This window comes from Meriones unguiculatus, chromosome 3 (genome assembly GCF_030254825.1).
Source record: "Meriones unguiculatus strain TT.TT164.6M chromosome 3, Bangor_MerUng_6.1, whole genome shotgun sequence".
Taxonomy (NCBI): domain Eukaryota; kingdom Metazoa; phylum Chordata; class Mammalia; order Rodentia; family Muridae; genus Meriones; species Meriones unguiculatus.
The window spans coordinates 95,438,542-95,457,952 of record NC_083351.1 but is presented as its reverse complement, the minus strand read 5'-3'; the positions used below and the strand labels follow the sequence as shown (position 1 = coordinate 95,457,952).

The 19,411-nt window shown below is 48.0% G+C and overlaps 1 protein-coding gene across 1 annotated transcript in view; it reads right to left on the bottom strand.

Annotated features, from left to right (window-relative positions):
* Positions 1-1,180: 1,180 nt before the first annotated feature.
* The window catches only part of Ube2ql1 (ubiquitin conjugating enzyme E2 Q family like 1), a 36,439-nt gene continuing 18,208 nt past the window's right edge, over positions 1,181-19,411 (bottom strand). Inside the window, exon 2 of the mRNA XM_021640243.2 lies at positions 1,181-2,497. Coding sequence (XP_021495918.1) covers positions 2,366-2,497 — 132 coding nt within the window. The 3' untranslated portion in view covers positions 1,181-2,365. The remainder of the gene's footprint in view (positions 2,498-19,411) is intronic.

The window sequence follows — 19,411 nt, the reverse complement described above, 5'->3', positions numbered from 1 at the left end:
CAATTTGTGTCCAGAGTCCTCACGGTCCACAGCTGAAGGGATGTTATAACAACCAGCAGCCCTAGGTACAAAAGGCCAGTCAGAATTCAGCATGGAGAATTCTGCATGCGTACTGCCATCTAGTTTCCATGGACCACAATTGCTTTGGGGGAGGGAACGCGACCAAGCAGATTCCTCCTAATATCTTGTCGTTTTAGCCCAGCAGCTGCTCTATGTATCTGGGGAGGGCAAAAGTGGAAGAAAGGATGGGGATGCAGCTGAGTGGGTGGAGTGCTTGCCTAGCAACCACGATGCTGTGCCCAAGTCCCAGTTAGGAATACAGCAGGCAAAGTGATACATGCATACAGTTCTAGCCCTTGGAAGCAGAGGCAGGAAGATTAGGAGTTAAAGGCTAGCCTCACCTATGTAATGAGGTTGAAGCCAGCAAAGAATCCACAAGACCCTGTCTCAAAAGAAAAAGCGATAAGAAGAAAAGTGACAATACTGGGTGTATTTGATTGGCCTCCGGACACACTGGGAAGAGCCAATCCCTCTCCCCTGAGATGAGTTTTTCAGGGTCCCTAAACATCTGAACAAGGAGAAGCCCATACTGCCCAAGTAACTGCATGGAATCAGGCAAAAGCTGGCTCTACCTTCATAGTTGGAAAACCAAAGTGGCAAAATTTGAGCATGGCCAGTCATGCAGCCATGCTTTCTGGTAGGTTCTAGTCAGCTTCCTGGAACCATTTTAGTCATCCATGTGTTTGCAAGAGTATGGCCTCCTAAGATGTGTTTTCTGCCTGTAAGATGCTGCTCCTGACACCGTGTTTTGATATCATCAGTGTCTGAAATATTAACACTTTAAATGAAGGTGAAATACTTCCACTGGGGCTGGAGAGTTGACTCTGTGGTTAATAGCACTGAATGCTCTTCCAGGGGGCCTGAGTTTGATTCTCAGCATCTACATGGTGGCTCATAACCACCGTTGAGTGTGGTTCCAGGGGATTCAATGCCCTCTAATGGTTTCTGAAGGCACTAGGCGTGCATGTGGTACACAGACATACACACAGGCAACACATCTGCATTCATTAGAAAGGGAAGAAATAAAGGCAGACAGGCAGTCAGACAGACAAGGAGAGAGGAAGAGACAGAGGAGTCCCAGCGGAAGGCTAGTCCACCGTGATTGATCCTCGAGGCTGGGTGGCAGGTATGCATGGTTTTATTTAAAATGTGTCCAATAAGATTTTCCACTTGGAATGAACATTTTACCTCTTTCTGCATGTTATCATAAACATTATCTCCTCATTTCATGGAGCATCTTAGAAATTTCTAACAGAAGAGCAAAATGAAAGTGTGGGGAGATTAGATAACAGGAAGTTCACACCACAGGGAGGGTGCTCTGGCCTCAACCTCAGGGACACACAAGGGACTAGTGGGTGAAGTAACAGACCGGGTCATGCAAGTTCTCCTGGTGTCACTTGGTGTCCTTTGGCAGTTCTGGTGTCTCCTGTCACTAGCACGGAAGACAGATGAGTCTAATGACCTCAGCAAATGGGAAATTGTCTTTTGGTGGCTGAGAGGAGATGGACACAGATGCACTGTTGGAGCATTCCCTCATGTCTGAAGAGAATGTTCCCTCTGGCCGTCTGCTGCTCTGAGCCCTGGGGAGGGGCACCTCATGTCCTGAACCCCCCTGGTGGCTGCAGCACCCTCTGCCTCTCATTAAATGGCACTGGTTTATCTGCGAAGGGCAGCACAGCACAAGATCAGCACGGGAACACGTTTTAATCAAGTGGGCAGTTTGTAGTTTTAAGTCAGCACTAGAACCCGGCAATGTTAGATGTGTGTTTTCATGAGCCAAAGGTCATAGCATGAATGAGGTCTAAATGTCATCACAGCAGACCACAGGCCACAGAAAGAAAGATAATGTCTTCAAGTTACGTTGACCTGCCAGGAAGAGAGACAGATACAGAGCACAGCAAACAGGGACCGGCAGAGCCCAGTGGTGTGCGGTGCCCCTGACTTGGGAACAGCGCCTTGCACGTGGAAATGGAGCGGGCAGGGCATTGAGTTCCTGCGGCTGCTCAGAGCTGCTGTCATGGAAAGAAGCTAAGGGCAATGTGACAGGGGGGCTGGGGGCCGGCATCATCTCAACATTGGTTCTAAAGTGACTTAGAGATGGTCATTTATTATGGAAACGTAATCCTGAACAGTTTGCTCTTTCTCTCCGTAAACACATCAGTTCATAAATAACTTAAGTGTGTCCTTTGCATTCAGGACACAGCTCTGGCTGGAGTAGAAAAGGGTAGAAGATGCGCAGCGGTGGGAGGAGATGGCAGGGTGGAGTGTGGACGGGCGGCTCAAGCGTCTGGGGTGCGTGCAGGCATCAGCCGTCAGACACGGGTGGGGTGACCCAGCCGTATTTCTCATGCGTCTTCACCAAACTCTTAAAGGTCGCTTCAGCTTCCTTGCGGCTGAAGGACTTTTTTGACTTGCCGGCTTTTCTGCAGATCCGTCCCTGTGTGAGATGGAAAGAGACACCAGGTTAGAGGCTCAGTGGAAGATCTGTCTCCTAATAGGCTTGCCAAGGGCACACGAGTTGGTGGGGGTATTTCTGATGCCAGTCAAGACGTGTTGTCCACAAGCAAGGGTGGGTGCTCTCATGGAACAGAGCTGGGGTGTTACAGCTTTGGTAGACAGCACATCAGGGAGCCAGTATCCCTTTGGCAGTGCAGGGTGCCCTCTGCTTCGTCTGAACTGGTTCGATTTGTGAAGCTGAAAAGCAGCCTCCCTGCACCCATGAGATACAGTGGAAGGATCCCTTCAGGAGGAGAGCATCAATTCAGACAGAAGAAACAGCTTACTCACGGAGGCACTTCCAGTGCAACTTCTGGGTTTTCTTTGAGAGTCATGGAGATAAATATTTGCATATTATATGTTCACAATGCAACTAAAAATGAAAATTTAAAAGACAAGTATGGTACTTATTTGGGAGCAATTACTGAATTCCTGCAATTTCATGCATTATTATAGCTTGGGAAGCAGGTGTGTGTGTGGGGGAGGGTTAGAGGTCAGGACCACCATCTCAAAAGGACTGTGTGTGTTCGAAAGACTGAAGACTGGGTCCTGCCATGGGCCATAGGACCATCTTAAGGTGCCTGAGACAACTCCAAGAAGACAGGTATGTCCAACCATTTGACAGTGACAAGATGTTCTCATCTACAAAGTTCACTCTTGACAACCACATAACTGAGTGAAACAAAGAATGGAAAATAAAAGCCCCTTATAATGTTCTCAGTAACTTTATGCTTTCGTGTTGGGCCAGATCTATAGCCATCCTGAGCCACGTGCAGCATGAGGGCTGAGCAGTGGACCTGCCTGCTAGACTGTGAGAGATGAAAAAAGAGGTGTCACAATCGAAATGAGCATATATCTAAGGGCCTGTGGCTTGTCACCAGAAGTGGGCGACAGTGGGCCCTTACTAGACAGCCTGCTGTGGTTCTTAGTCTTCTAGCCTCTTAAGCATCAGCTCACCTGAAGAGTACCTCAGGACATACTTGTTAACTCCTAACCAGGCTCCTGTGTTCTTGGGGTTCACTTTTCTCTTTGACCAACTGTGCACAGATAGGGTCCGAACACCCCCAAAGACATGGCTGCCTCCCGTCAGCCACCAGCACCTGCATCCAGCTGCCTGCTGCTTCTGTGGTTTCACGGTAGTTGAACAGGCTTGCTGCATTCCTGGGATGCTACACTGATAGCGCAGTGTGCCTGTACCGGGCCTTGAACTGGGGTCGGTTCCCATCCACATATGCACCAATGGTGGCATCTACCCAGGCTGTGGGACCAGAGGCTGGAGGCTTGCAGCCCCCCTAGCTTTCTTTGGTAAACCCAGTGAGAAGCCTAGGGCTGGCTTTTGAGTCTGTGGCCACTGGTGCTAGTCCCCGGGAGCCTGGGGTAGAACAGCAGCTTGCTGCTGTGAATTCAGAGCTTGTACTTCCTGTCCAATGGGAGTCTTCTCATTCACAAGGCAGAAACCCAGGGCAGAATGCTCTGCCCTTTTCTACTATCCCGGATCCTTGACACCCTTTATGAAGGCTTCCAGCCAGACCAAGTGAGCTTTCAAAGGAAAAAAGAGGGCTCAAGGGGAGGGAGGAAGCAGCTGCCTGGTGACTGTAGTAATGTCCCAGGTCTCGCCAGGGTATGAGCCTCATGCTTAGTTATATAGTTTCATACTTTTATGAAGGGTGGTTCTACTCAATAATGAGGGGCCACCAAGACTTACAACTCGCACAGTCATGGCTGAAGTCGAAGTCCAAAGCTTTGGCGTCAGACACAGCAGAAGGTGTTTGTGCAGGGAAGCAGGTTTGTGCATCCAGTGAGAGCAGACAGTTTTGGACCATGTGAATATTTTAACCACCTCTTTTAATTTCTTTGCACAGTACTGACAACTCATGGTCTGACTGAGAATTCTGAATTAAAGGAACCAGACAAACAGGCTTGCAGTAACTTTGTTCTGTGGCTTTTGTCAAGAACGTAAAATTTGCCTATTCTTTGTGAAAGTCCCAAGTGTTACAAGATACAACCAACAAAACCCAGAACAAGAGACCCTTTGTTGCTTTCTTTCTTCCCGGGAGGATCATGAACATAGAGTCCAGTGAGAAGTCAATTTGATGGCGGGAGAGAGGCTGCCAGGAGCTAGCAGCTCAGTGCCTTCTCAGCTTAAGCTAGCTAGTGAGCTAGCTTAAATCAGCAATTCCCAGGCGTGGGTCCCTGCAGTGAGCACACACTGCCAGCCCTCTCTGATTGGCTGTTTTGGTATCACACAGACAAACACTAGATTTTGAAAAGAGCATTTCCTTTTCCAGTTCTGCCAGGTGGCCGAGCTGTTTTCATTGTTGTGTCCGTCAGTGCCACGAGACAGGGAGCAGAGACCCTGCTCCCACTTGCCCCGTGGCCACTGCTGAGTCTGTACAGGACTGTCCAGATTGCATCAGCTCAGTGCTAAGACTCACCCTGAATGGGGCTGGCAACATTCCACAAACTGGGGCCCCAGACCCAGTTAGAGCAGAAAGTCAGCTGAGCACCCAGAATTCATCCCTGCTTCCTGACAGAGGACGGGCTGTCATGTACCTTGCGTTCTTTCCCTGCGGTTATGGACTGTACCCTGGGTCTGGGAGTGCGAATAAACCCATCTTTCCTTAAGCTACTTTTGAAGTAGCTGAGTACTTGTTACAGATTCACTTAGACAAGAACATGAATTGGAAATGTGCGGGTGGCGGGTGAAGGAGATAGATACAATTAAGGACTGGTTGTCTTAGTCTCAGAGCGCCCATCTTCCCTGACTATTTCCATTTAATAACCAGACTCTGGTCTCGGATATTTTTTTTTTTAAATAACTCTCATTTCTTCTCAACTATCTTTACCTGTATCTCCTGGGGAAAGACTTGGGTGTGACACTCTCCTTCACAAGAGTTTGGTGTCATCCCTCAGAGTCTGTGACAACATTCTTGATGCTCTTTCTCTCGGGAACTACAGGCTGCTAAAGCAGCACCACAGGGACACTTTGTTCACCTCCCCAACCTTTACGGGCTCCGACCAACAATGATGGAGAAGAATGTTAACAAGAACACAGGCGCTCGGTCCCCACCTGTGAAACAAAGTCACGTGTGTGGCTTTGGTTTGATCTGGTTTTGCTTCAGGCTTAAAAAAAAAAATACAGGTGTGTGTGTGTGTGTGTGTGTGTGTGTGTGTGTGTGTGTGTATGCACATGTGCCTGTGTGTAGGCCAGAGGTAAAACTCAGCTGTTATGCCTCAGATGTGATCCATCTCTCACTTTACCTGGAACTTTCCGATTAGGCTAAGCTATGTGACTGGAGAGCCCCAGGGATCCTCCTATGTTTGCCTCCCCAGTTCCAGGATTAGCAGCTCTCAGCACCATGCTTTCCTACCTGGGTTCTGGGAGTCTCACACAGCAAACACTTTACCTACAGAGCTGTGGCTTGGGGGCAGGGCAGCCATCATTAAACATGATGACATCCCCAAGTAGCCAGTAGACTAATAGCCGAATTAAAAGACTGGTCCTCTCTGACTTTCACATTGTATCCACCTGCACATGGACTTTCCGTTGTCAGGGTCGCTGTCAATTGCCCTGTGGCCTTGTTCATTTAGCGTGCTGGGCCGCTGGGTTAAACATGATGCTGCCTTTGGGCACTCTGGGACTATCGTATGGACACGTGAGGGTACAAGCGTGTTGTGGTTTTGTTGGTGTTAGTGATGCTTGAGTGTGATAAAGTCTGCCATAGGTTATTGTGCACGGAGTAGGTGTAAGCATATCTAGGTGCTAGGCATGACAGGGTACTTGTCCTGGGAGGACAGTCACTCCCAGCTGGCATATGGCTTAGGGTCCACAGAGGGGCCTTGACCCATTCCTACTGCTCAGCAGATACATGTGGCTGTGTCCCTAGAGTGGACCAGTGCTGGCTGCTAGGCTGGACAGGTCCTGAACACCTTCCAGTCCAGCTTAGGAGAGGCGGGAAGGGAAGGGAAGGGAAAGGAAGGGAAGGGAAGGGAAGGGAAGGAAAAGGAAGGGAAGGGAAGGGAAGGGAAGGGAAGGGAAGGGAAGGGAAGGGAAGGGAAGGGAAGGGAAGGGAAGGAAGGTGGGTGCAGAAGAGGTGTCAAGGTACCCGTGTCCCCATGGATTTTTCTTGACAGTGCCGGAGTTAGCTTTGAAATGTAGTCCCAAGTAAAGGCTCGAAATAGACTGCTGTACTCTGGGAGGCATGACCAGGTGCTCTGTGGGCTTAGATATGGGATTTTTAGCCTGTGTGGTGCACACAGGCACACATGTGTTTTTGCTTACGCATGCCTGCATGCCCGAGTGGGGGAGGAGCTGCAGAGGTCAGCTGATTCTCCTTTAGAGCCTCATCCAGTGCTCCCTCCATACGTGATATTGGGTAAGTTACTTGCTCTCATTTTCACTGTCTGTAAAATAAGCATCATGGTCCCATTACAAAATGCCCAGCTTCCGAAAAGATTCAATATGCAAAGCATTAAATGGGGTCTTCCTCTCAAGTTACCATGAGGCCCGTATCTTTTAAGGTTATATCAGTTTGTCTTCTTTTTTTAAGAAGTCACAAGAATTGCGTCTTTTAAAGTGCATATTATGACTTAGGTTTTGTTACTGTTTGTTATAAAACTTCCTTCAGGCAGCCTGGATGCATTTCATTACCTAATTTCTCAGCCTTTGTCCATTGTAACTGTTTGGCATTAACAGGTCAGTTCTGTATTGCTTACTTCCATAGGTTTTTTTTTTTTTTAATAAATAACTCTTTTTGGTATTTGTGTTCCATTTGTCTTTAAGTCGTGAGTGTATATTAGTGTCTGCAGAGTCCTCTGGGACTCTTGAACTCTGGGCTTAGGAACATTTTGCTGAGCCCCAATTCCAGAGCTGAGCTTAACTTTCAAAACCTCGGCTGGTGTACAGGAGCTTGGAACCGTGTACACCAGGACAGGCTCCAAACCCAGGCAGCCCTTGTCCAGCCTTCCTTTCCGTCACGCTGCTCCCTGGGGAGACACATAAAGCTCACAGTCTCCTAGCTTGAAGAAAACTGACACCAGGTGCCTGGAAACTTGAGGCCCACCTGGCGTAGACTTTCTTTTAAGGTTGGAAATTCAAAGCAAATCCCAAGCAAAGTCCATTTGTAAGTTTCCAAAGGTAAGACACAACACAAAGAAGATGGCTTCAAGCTGCAGCAAAGGGTACTTAATCCATAGGAAAGAGACATTAATGGGTGGGGTAAAGTGAGGTGTCAGACGGAAGGGCTGGGGCACTCACAGCCCTTAGCAAGACCTGAGTATGTGTGTGAGTGCATGTATACAATTCACATAAGTATATCTGTGTATGAGTAAATGCGCGTGTGTCAGTGCACGCGAGCACACACACCTTGTCACATGTGAGCCTGTGTTGGTGTGTGTGTGTGCAAGCATAACACCATAGAGGTGGCATTCAAACTGTGGGGACAGGAGTAAGTTCCCTGAAGGAATATAACTACTGACTGGAGCCCAGCAGCGACCTTGAGGGCAGCTTCCCCAGGCAGCCTGGAGGGTCACTCAGTTCTGTGTCCTCGCCTAGTCACTGTTTCTACTTGCAATCAATGCTGAAGGCCAGGAGGACAGAGACTGAAGGGCCCAAGACGGTGTGTGAGCATAGCCTTGGAGCAGATGGTCTCCTTTGGAATGCCAGGCGGGTTGTCTGAAGGGAAAAGCCCAGAGTGCTAAATTCCCTCACGCCTTTCGAGGAGATGGTCACAGTGATGGCTGAACAGCTGCTATTGGCCTGTTTTCACACAAGCCATCTCAGCAAGTTCACTCAGGCCTCAGGACTTGTGCGGAATCAGATATTCTATGTTGTAGCTTGCCAAAGATCAGAAGAGCTGAGGCTTCTGAGACAGAGGCCCTGTACCCTGTGAGACTTTGGCAAGACCCAGGAAAGAAATCATGGTCAGACCCTGGAGAGGTCCAGGATGTGTCAGGGAAAAGCGATTCTTAGGAACGCTGGAGGAGGATTTACTGAGCATGGTGGGCCACCTTCAGGGACCCGGGGCATTTCAGTGACCACCAATCCCAGTCAGCCTGCCTGCTCAGTCCAGGTATCACTTGGGCTTTCAGGTTTCTCTCTTCTCAAATGAGATTTCATTAAAAGTTTCCTGCCCAGCATGGCTCAGGATTCCCTTTGTGGTTTAGACACCCTGTAACAGATTCACTTAAAGCCCTCTGGCATGATGCTCCAGACGTTTTGAAACCTGAAGCAGTTCATGTCCCAAGCATTCTGGGTAAGAATAGTCACTAATGTTTTTCAGAGGAATAGTGTGACATCTCTCCAAGCCCAGAGGCTCAGAGGGCACATCGCACAGGCCAGGAAGGGCACAGGTTAAACAGCACTGGGGTAGTGGTTCGCGGGCTTGCGGTTTGATCAGCTCAGCTACTGTCCCAGTGCAGAGAACGGTGAAGCCCGGCAGGGGCAGTACTGTGTTAGTCCAAGAAGGTCCATGTGGGCAGGGCTTTGGGGAGGGATCACTGAGGACAGGAGACCAGAGTGGCTAAAGGAGGAAACAGATTTCCAGGGGCAAGGTGCTAAGTCTGTGCTGGCTGGGCTTGGGAGGTACGTCAGAACTTCAGGCTGAAGGGGTGGGGATGGCTGGCTGGCCTGGAGCTCACAGCAAGGACTCCAAACAATCACTGTGAAGAGGGTCCACGGGGCAAACATGAGAGAGGGAAGACTCTTCCTTCACTCTGTAGAGGGCCATAGACCCTGTGGAAATCACTCACCCAGTATTCTCCCGGTATCATGTGTGTGGGGGTGAGCTCTTCCCTATCAGTACAATGAGCACCTGCTGTGGTCCATGGGAAGAGGAAGTGAGGTCCCACAAGTCAGACGACCCAAGTGTCCCACAGGGAGAGCTCTTGAGGAGCCTTCGGTGCGGGAAGGGGTGGTTTGAGTGTGAAGTGTCTCCTACAAGCTCATGTGTTTGAGCACATCTCCACCTGGTGGTGCCCTTTGAAGAAAGAGGTGGTGGAATAGTCAGGAAGCTGGGGTTAGGGGGAGGAAGTACATCACTGGGGACAAAGCCTTTGATAACTTGGCCCTTGTTCTGGACCACGGTCTGTCTGCTTCCCAGTGCTGCTGAGGAGCTCCCTCCACTATGCCATGTGTTCCTGCCATGGTGGACTTCACCCTTCAACCAGGAGCCAGAGTAAATCCCCACCCTCCTAAGTGGCTTCTTGTGTCAGGTATCTGTCCACAGAGACAAGGAAAGTTTAACCAATGCACATGGCTTCTTGAGCCACAAAGCGTCAAAAATCGAGAACTCTCCTGCCTTTATTGTTTTAATGACTGCTGCATTTGGGGAAAAATATTTCTTTAACAGAAAGTGCAGGTTATTCATGCCCTCTAAGGTGGCAGCCTGGAGTCCCCAAGGACTGTTAAAGTATTTGTCATTTGAAGCGTCTCCAGTAGCTGCTGGACACATTGGGAAAACAAGATGTTCAGGGATTTCTGTCTCTTATCCTAGTGAAGAAGGCCCCCAGCTAAATGAGTTAGTATAGGAAATAATGAATGAATGAATGAATGAATGAATGAATGCAATAGGCAGATTAAAATCCCCCTGATGGGAGGATGATGGACCATTTTTGAAAGAACTGACTCTCTTTGGTTCAAGGAAAGAGAACAGTAAAACAGTAACTTTTTTATGCGCATTGGTGTTTTGCCTGCATTCATGTTGTTATGAGGGTGTCAGATCCCCTGGATCTAGAGTTACAGGCAGCTGTGAGCTGCCATGAGGGTGCTGGGAATTGAATCTGGGTCTTCTAGAAGAGCTGTCAGTGCTCTTAACTGCTGAGCCATCTCTCCAGCCCATCTACTCAACAGAACTGTTTCCTTATTAGAACCTCAAAGAGAAATCTTGTGTGATCAGAGATTGTCTAATGCAGACCCAACTATTCTCCAAATTCTTAAGCATTTATGGTTTCAGGTATACTCTTAATTTTGTGAAAACACCACTGGTTTTGTGTTCATTTTGATGGTGTTGAGAATCTTTTAAAGTAAAGGCATTTTATTTAACATTGCCATAAAAATTCCCCAGCCACTGGCAATGCCAAATGCACACTTCACAGATTCTCACAAACACAGAACATCACCTTCCTCTATAGCCTAAAGAAAGTTCTAGCAATTGTTGAGTCTGCATTGAAACAGATGGTATTTTGTTGGAGGAATCGAGCACAGAAAAAGCAACATTTCTGCTAAAAATGTGCATGATATCAGATGATCATTTTAAAATTTCTGTTTTGGGACTCACTAGCACACTCCTGTGTGAGCAGTTAAGTTCCTTGGGTTGGGTCATCTAGAGTGTATCTTAACGTGGTGGACAGACAGCAAGGCTTCAGTGAAGGTAGACATGGCCTACCATGTACAGGTTACTTCTCTCTGGCTGGCACAGTCCTCACACCAGACACGTCAGACACCCTAGCAACCCTTCCCCACACATGAAGAAACCAAGACACAGATGAGTGAGGTGCTTCATGCCACAAGCTCAGAACACCCAAGCCAGGTTCTAACAAAGGAATGTTTGGCTGTGAAACATTCTCCGAAGCCCAAGGCCAGCCCAGCTCGAAGCAGCCCAGAGAGAAGGGCGATCCACAGGACAGGTACTCCTCTTCCTGCCTTGGCTTCTTAGTGACACAGGGTACTCCCTCCTCAGGGAGCTCTCTCATGGCATAGGCAACCCCCTATTTGGTCTGGAGCACCAAGCCTCACCCTCATAATTACCACTATGTATAAACTTCAAGTCTGTCAAGGCATTGGCTCTGCTTTATTGCCATTTCTGACCTTCCTCATCTTCCCTAAGACTTGATCTGTTCACATCGCCAGAGGGAATAGTTTGTTTGGCTTACACTTACAGGTCACTGAGGGAAATCAGGGCAGGAACTTGAAGCAGAAATCAGGAGGAACACTGCTTGCTGGCATGCTCCCTGGCTCATGTTTGACCACTTGCCCAAGGAATGATGATGTCACGGTGGATGGACCCTACTGCATAAATTTATAATAGAGATAGTCCTCCCCAGACATGCCCACGACCAGCCTGGTAGAGACATGCACTCCGCTGAGCCTTCAGGTGAGTCTAGGCTGCAGCAAGATGACACAGTACTAGGACAGTCTTGTTTCAAGATAAGGAGTAATCGGCGCTGGTTTGGATATTTTTGTGTTGTTCTAGGAATTGAACCTAGGGCTTCACACATGCTGGGCGAGCACTCTACAACTGAGCTATATTCGTATGTGAGGTTTGCTTGATTGAGCTCCATGTATCTCAGGCTGGCCCCAAACTCAGTAGAAAGTAAGGAATGACCCTGCTTCCTGCCTCCACTTCTCAAGTGCTGGGACTATAGGCATGCCACCACACCTGGCTTACGCATTCTGGAGGTCAGACCCAGGGCCTTGTGTGTAACAGGCAAGCTTTCTACCCACTGAGCCACATTCCCAAGCTCTTGCTCTTTTTTAGATACTACTTTACATGAGCCAAGCTGGGACACACAGCCACTCTGCTGTTTTCTCTTTGATGCTTCTACAGTCTATACGGGCAGTTCTGGAAATATCCTTATAGGCCCACCTCGTTGTCATAAGACCTGCAGATTATGCTTCACTGGTATTTGTGCATTTACTTAAACATCCAAGGTCTTAGCTCTATGAGCATGTGTCAGCAATATTTCCGGCCCCTAGTTGAAGAGGACTCTGTATTGGCCCTCCTTTCCCTACCTGCAGATTTCCCCTAGATGCCACTGTTTTCCTTCTCCTTGGGGCACATTTAGAAAACAGAATTAAGCTTCCATCCTTCGGCACCACAGAGGTTCATACTCACCCATCCTCACATCTGTTCTCCTGCTGGGGCTGGGGGCAACTTTGCTCACTCCAGTCTGTGGCCACCCAGTGGCTGCAAGCCCATGATATCATCATCTGTTCATGCAGTCCTTGTCCCACCAGGGGCTTTCCCATAATGCCGCACATGAAAATGGATGGACCCATGCCTGGCCACACTGTGAGAGAGGCTACACCTTCTTTGTCCCCAGAAAGGACACACTCCTGAGTGATCCACACAGCAGAGCAGATGGTTTCCAGGGAGACGAGATGTGACAAAAGTTACTCACCCTTCCCACTTCCTGCCTTCTTCCCCTTTCCTACAGAAAGCTTGACACTGAGCAGTCCTTCTCTCCCACAGTGACGATAGACTCTTCCCTGTCGGCTGCCATTGATCTGATCACTCCTCACTATCAAGAAACATTTCTTTTCTTTTCTTTTTTTTTTCACAGCTCCCATTATTCGGTTCCCTTAGCACAGGTAACAGGCAATGCCTTTGAAGAGGAAGTCCTCCCAAATGAGAGGACCAAGAAGGTACTAGATAGTGTGACAGCAGAGACTGCCAGAGGATTAGGGTGCCAGAAGAAAGGGCAGCCATGCTCTGATGTCTACCCCTGCTAGCAGAACGTAATGAGTTGGAGAAAAATTGTTTGTTCTGAAAAATCCGCATTACGAAGGCAAGCAGGATGTCACAGGCAGCCAGAAAAGGCAGGCCTGGAGTTCTCTCTGCCGATGTTTTCTTTCTAAGCTGGAAGCACAGGTCTGCCTTTGCACTTGCTGCGACATTTCACGGCTGTCGTCTGTTCCTTAAGCAACAGGACTCATAATGACAGAGAAAGTTCACATTGCATATCACAGCACTGGCATTTGCAGATGGGGAAAGCGCTATGGCATTAAACAAATAAAACTAACTTGAAATATGTTTTCTAAAAAGTTCAAGTGGGAAAATATTGTGATTTGGGCACGTAAAATATATATTGCTCTTTAGAGTAGTTTGTTCTTGGTATAAAAACACAGCAACAAGATTATATGGACAGTTACTTCATCTATTTTACTGAACATGTTTCTGAGGACAGGAAGTTGAATTTCATCCAATATACATTTCCGCACACTTGCTAGACAGAAGCCCACGCGGCTCAGGGCACAGTGTCCCAGGTGGGGCTGTTTCACACACTATCAGGTGAGCACGGAACTCCTGTGCTGTGGGGAAGGTGGTGCCTCTCTTGAGGGACCTGGGTGGCTTGCTGGGTGTGACTTGTGAGGTGGACCCTTCTTGATGCGCTTGGTGCCCCAGAAGAGCCTAAATTATCAAGGATCTAGAAACTTCAGTGTCACTGCTGGCTTAGATAGGAGGCCATTTTAGGGAGACTCTGGGATTCTTGGAGTTAAGGAGGTGTCACTGGCTTATTTATTGATGGCAGGTGGTGTCTAACAAAGACAGTGAAGGGACTATTAAAAAGCTCAATTATGCTTTCCTGCTGAGGAAACAATGTCATTAGCAAGTGGATTGTAGGCAAACACCGTGCTCTAAAAAGACTGAAGAGCGTTGCCACAAACACGTTGCATGTTCACAGGTACTTCTTTTTCCGGCAGCCCTTTCTCCAAAACTGGCTGACCTCAGGAGCACGTTTGTCCGAAGCCTCTGCCCTTGGCCTTGAACCACCACATCCCCAGGCTGTTATGTTCACCAGCACATTTCCCTAATGAGCAAGTGCAACAGTGTTCTATCTGAGGCAGCAAGAATTCAGCCACTCTGTGACCCAGCAGGTGGGCAAACCCCAAACACCGTCTTAAAATGTGCTGCCGTCCCTGGGGGAAAATTGGACCTTTAGACCCTGAAAACTTTTAATGACCAAACTCCCTATAAGGAGCTGTAGGCACTGGATACATTTACCCTGAGAACACCCTTTGAATTGTTTTCTGCAGTGTCTGCTTAATGAGGCGCTAATGAGGTGCCAGGATGTAGGTGCAGAAGCAAACATCCACTCAGCAAGAATGAAGGCTCCTCCCCTCCCTGCTAGGGCTGTGAGGAGGAGGGGGCAGCCCACAGCCTCAGAACCCTGGGATCCCAGATGACTCAGCAGGTTACTTACCACCCTGGTTTCAAAGGTCCCAACGTGCTTGTTTTTAGGTGCCCTTAACACAAGTCATCTTAACACCCTTCACCAAATCACTCTATTTCCAAGAGCCCGCAGGCCTGGCTGTGAAATCTAGCAGCCACCAGCAGAGGCTAGCCCTTGAAGCCAGTCTCCCTGCGGGTACCTCAGCAGTTGTAGATTATTCTGCCTGCTCTGTCACTCCTTCAGGGCATGCACCTCTTGTAAGACTGGGGATTCCAAGTCCTAACCAGCAATGAGCAGAACATTCTATTCTATGGCCTGAGTGTAACGCTCTCTTCACCCCAACCCAGACTCCTCCACTCTACCCTGCCGCCACCCACACGTTCTTCCTCCTCCCCACGGTCTACTAACATGGCGTCTTGTGCAATTCAGAGCCACAAGTACAAAGCACACACCTACCACACAGTGTGCTGCTGCCAGCTGGAGAAGAATGCCACGTGACTGCAGGACGGCACTATGTCTGCGTTCTGGCTTTCCGATCTGCTGGTATCATATGGGTGCTGTGAGCACACGGGGCCACCCCAGATTAAATGAGACCCAACACACACGTTTTTATGTTGCCAGTGAAACAGGGCAGAGATAGGGCATGAAACAGCTTAGTGAGTGTTGCCAAACAAGTTGGGGACCTGAGTTAAAAACATATTGTTCTATTACCATGAATAGACTGAAAATTGCAATTAAGCAGGGAAGCTGATTCTAAATTCCAGTTTCTAGTCTCTTTTGAAAAGCTTAGAAAACAGAGGAACTGATTTTTGTCTGACCTAATAAAATTAAAAAGACATTTTCCATAAGTGACTGGGATTGCTGTTAGCACCTCCAAGCCATTTTCTGAGGGTCTATTCTAACAGTTCCTTAATTTGTATGGGCATATGGCAATATAGCTTTGCTTTTTGAGTAAGAATTATATAAGTAGAGAAAAGAATTCCATCTGATTTTATGAGCATCCCTGGAAATCTTCAAACAATGTCTACTTTATACTCTGGTACAGGTAAGTTTGTACCACTTCCTGCTCTAGGACATGTATAAACGCTCCAATTGTCATCCAGGTGAGAATTCTACAATCTCTCCCGGCAATGAGGAAACTGAGGCAAGGTTTAGTATACAAGGCCACATAGCGGGCTATGGATTGTGCAGTGCAGACCCTGACTGCACTCGAGGCTCACGTACTGAACTCTGCACTGTAAGCCCCGCACAGCTCTATACCCAGCATCCAGCGGGGCTTAGGCAAGTTCGAGGAGCAGTGCACAATGGCGGCTGTCCAACTGCCCTCTGTTACCGGAAGTGCAGCCCCCACACGAGCCTCAGAAGTAGGATGCACATACTGCATTTCTCAACGTGTCCCACGTGGCGTTCCACAGATTAGAGCGGGGCTAGTTTAAACACAGTTGTACTTTCACGAGGGGGTGATTGAAGAACTGGGGGCAGGTAATTTCTCTGTGATAGCAGGGCAGCACCCTAAACCTCTGTCTAGTTCTAGAATCAGGGCTGGACCCCATAATGCTTGAATGTTAACAGAAATGTCAGCCCCTCGTGGACTTCTAAACATGCCAGCCTTGATGAGTGCCACGGAACTGCCAGTGTCCAACATACCGCACGTGTTGTCATCACTGTTGACATCCTGAGGGCAAAGGATCTGTAGTGGCCAGGTAATCAACACAGACTCCATGACTATCACTTCACAGCCTCATGCATGCCATTTCAACCCTGCAGAATCAGACCTTCAGCCACACTCAGGTTCTATCACAGCTTCCCCGGGAATAGTCCTTACAGCAATGTCAACAATGTCAGAACGCTTGAGGGCCACAGTAAAAATCTAGTAACTTGGCTGAAAGTGGGAAGTGCCATGGCTGTTTGCTGGTGACGCCGCGTTGGCGGAGCTACTGTGCAGAGCTTCAGGGGGCCTTGAAAGGAGTTAAAGAGTAACCCAAGCTGCCCTTTTCCTCGTAACGGGAAAGTTCATCAGGTGTGGTTTGTACACAGCAAAAGACATTAATTCCCCTCAACTCTGTTTTTGTGGTACTGACTTTGGCTCGCTTTATGATTGAAAGGCTAACAAAACCCTGCTCTAGTCCATCTTCGTATTTGAAGTGATCCAGTTAGTCTCTGGCTTCGTTTTACTTCCTATTGTGATTTTTTGAGGGCGTTCTTATCACTGAGACACACTACTAGACGAGCTTTACCATTTGTGGAAGGCAGAATCAAGTACGCCGAAGTGGCAAGGGACAGGCTGTTGTTGAGGAACGTGACATGATGGGGAACACTGGCGCACCTCACCTTCAACAGCTGTGTGAGTCTTATATTCCTGTCTCCTTTACAGCTGGACTGACTGCATGAGAAGAAAGCAAGAGGGAGGCCAAGTGATGAGTCCCCTGTGTGTACATGTAGGAAGAGACTGTAGAGTCCTCCCAGTCCACATGCTGTGGACTTGATGTTTGTGAACTTCAGGCTAGGGGTGGGAACCTGATGTAGGAACCACACCTGTATCAGACTTGGCTCTGTTTACATGTGGGGACCAGAGCTTTCTGCTATGAGAAAAATTCCTGAGAATAATTGAAATGTTTTCATTAGTCACAAAAACTTGGACAAGAAAGCCATCCACTGTGTGTGAAAAAGTGAAGCTGATCTTAGCCTACATGGTACAGAGAGAGACTCCAAGTGGAGGGAAACAGAAGGCCATTGGGTCATTGGTGCAGACAGAGTACGTTCAATGAGAGCTTGGAGAGGGATCATCTATGCACAGCCCTACCACCAAAGATAGATGGATGCAACTACTTCCAACCTAGAGTTTGTTTTTCCATTAAAAAACTAGAGGAGGAGAACAGAGAAAACGTAGGAAATACTGGTAACATCTAAATCCCACAGGGAAATGAAGAACCAGCAATGGAGAGATTCTAAGAAACTGGTAACAAAAGCCATGCAGCCAGGAAAGTCGATGCACGATGCAAAGTCCCAATAGTATAGGGGAATCCACTAAAAATTGAGCCATGTTTACCAATGAGAGTACTTGGGACTATGCTTGTAGGGTGAAGAGACCAGGGACTCCAGCCTCTGGCTCATAATGGGATGCTCTTGGCAACTTCTCCAGAGGGAAATTTGCTGATGCACAACTGACTGGTAAGCAGTGTGGCACCATCTTTTGACTCAGCACCTCACTTCTGAAGTTTCTTTTACAGTATTGAAAACGCAAGAGGAAACCTGATGTGTAGGACAGACTATGCTATGCACACTCCTGATGTCAGGGAAGGGCTGCAGGACCCTGGCACAGGCCATCCACGGTACTCTTATTCTTTCAGTGGGGAGGGGATCGGGTGTGAGGGCTAACCGTCTTTAATGGAGTGGAAAGAAGGCTGGTGAATATGTGCAGACATGTGTGAGCTTCAGGCCACTGTGCAGGGCTGGCCCTGTGTTCCTGTGTGAGCACAAGGGAATGCCAAGAAAGCCTACGACCTCTGGCAAGTGGGATCTCAGAATGTCCACTTTCTCCTTTCCAGCTGTGCTGCTGCATAGTCTTCATACAGTTATCCAGGGTGTTCTCTAGTAAGAGAATCACCCTACGAACTACAGACGATAGACAGCCAACATGGCACCACAGTCTCACACACTTGTCCTGCTGGGTCCTCCTGGACCTTTCAGGAAGAAACAAACCTCTGAAAGTCACAGAAAGAAGTACAGAGTAATACTGACCACTGTACCAGACTCGAGTTGGCTTGTTGGTGCCAACGGAGGTGGACAGAGGCGGTTTCTTAGAGATCATCCCTGGATAACAATGAAGCCCCCTACCACCTGCTTCCTCAAACTCTGACTTCTTTTCCTCTTCTTTCTCTTCTTCTTCTTCCTCCTCCTACACTTCCTTCTCCTTCTTTCCCTGGCTGGCCTAGAACTCACAGAAATCTGACTGTGTCTGTCTCCCAAATTGTGAAGATTATAGGCATGTGCCACCATGTCTGGTTTGCTTAGACCGAGACAGGGTCCCCTCCAGCTAAATTATAAAACATCATAGAAGGATGGAACTGGTGAGCCTCCTGCCTCTCTATTAAACAGTTACCACCATGAGGGAAAATGGCCAAAGTTAGCAGCAACAGAAAAAACCTATTTATGCCATTTGTGATTTAATTGCCTCTAAGGGTAAGGTACATTTAGATGAAGAAAATCTAAAGATCATTTTAATTGTCATATTGCAAACATTAGGGAGAGCATCCTGAAGTTAAATTGTTAATGTCTACACGTATTTCTATTTTGAATATAAACTTATATAAGTATTTTAAATACTTATTCATTTAAATACTTATTCATTTTAACTTTACAAATTTCTTAGATACATATATACATGCACCTATATTTATACACACTCACATACACACATATGTATATGCACACACAGAGAATCAGCCCTTAGCTATCTTGATAGGTTATGACTCATGCGGTTTATGGAAAATCTCCTAAATGTCTGCATCTGGCCAGCCTTGGCAACCAAGAATGCAAACATGTTTAGGACTCTCTGGGTGGCTGAGCAGCTGGATCCAGGAGATGCATCCAGGCCTCTGGCAGCGTCGCTACCTTCTGCGGACGTAAGTGGCTAAAACCAAGCCTGCCTCATGTTTGCAGAGTTCAAAGCTGCAAGGAGGCAGGAGGCAGGGGCCTTGTCAAATGAAGAATGCAGATGAAAGTGTGGGGTGGCTGGAGGCATGAACTCTGTGTCTGCTCGGAATCGGAAGGAGGGGTGATCCTAGCATGCCCTTGGGCCTTGGTGGCAGACTGGTGGTGGTATTTGGGGATATTCTAACACATCTCTACTTTCCAGTAAAGTGACAACAGATACAAAGTGCAGACTAATAAACAAAGATGTTCTCCCTGGCATGCATCGCAGTGGACTGGGCTCTTCTCACAGTTGTCAGTGTCTGTGGCA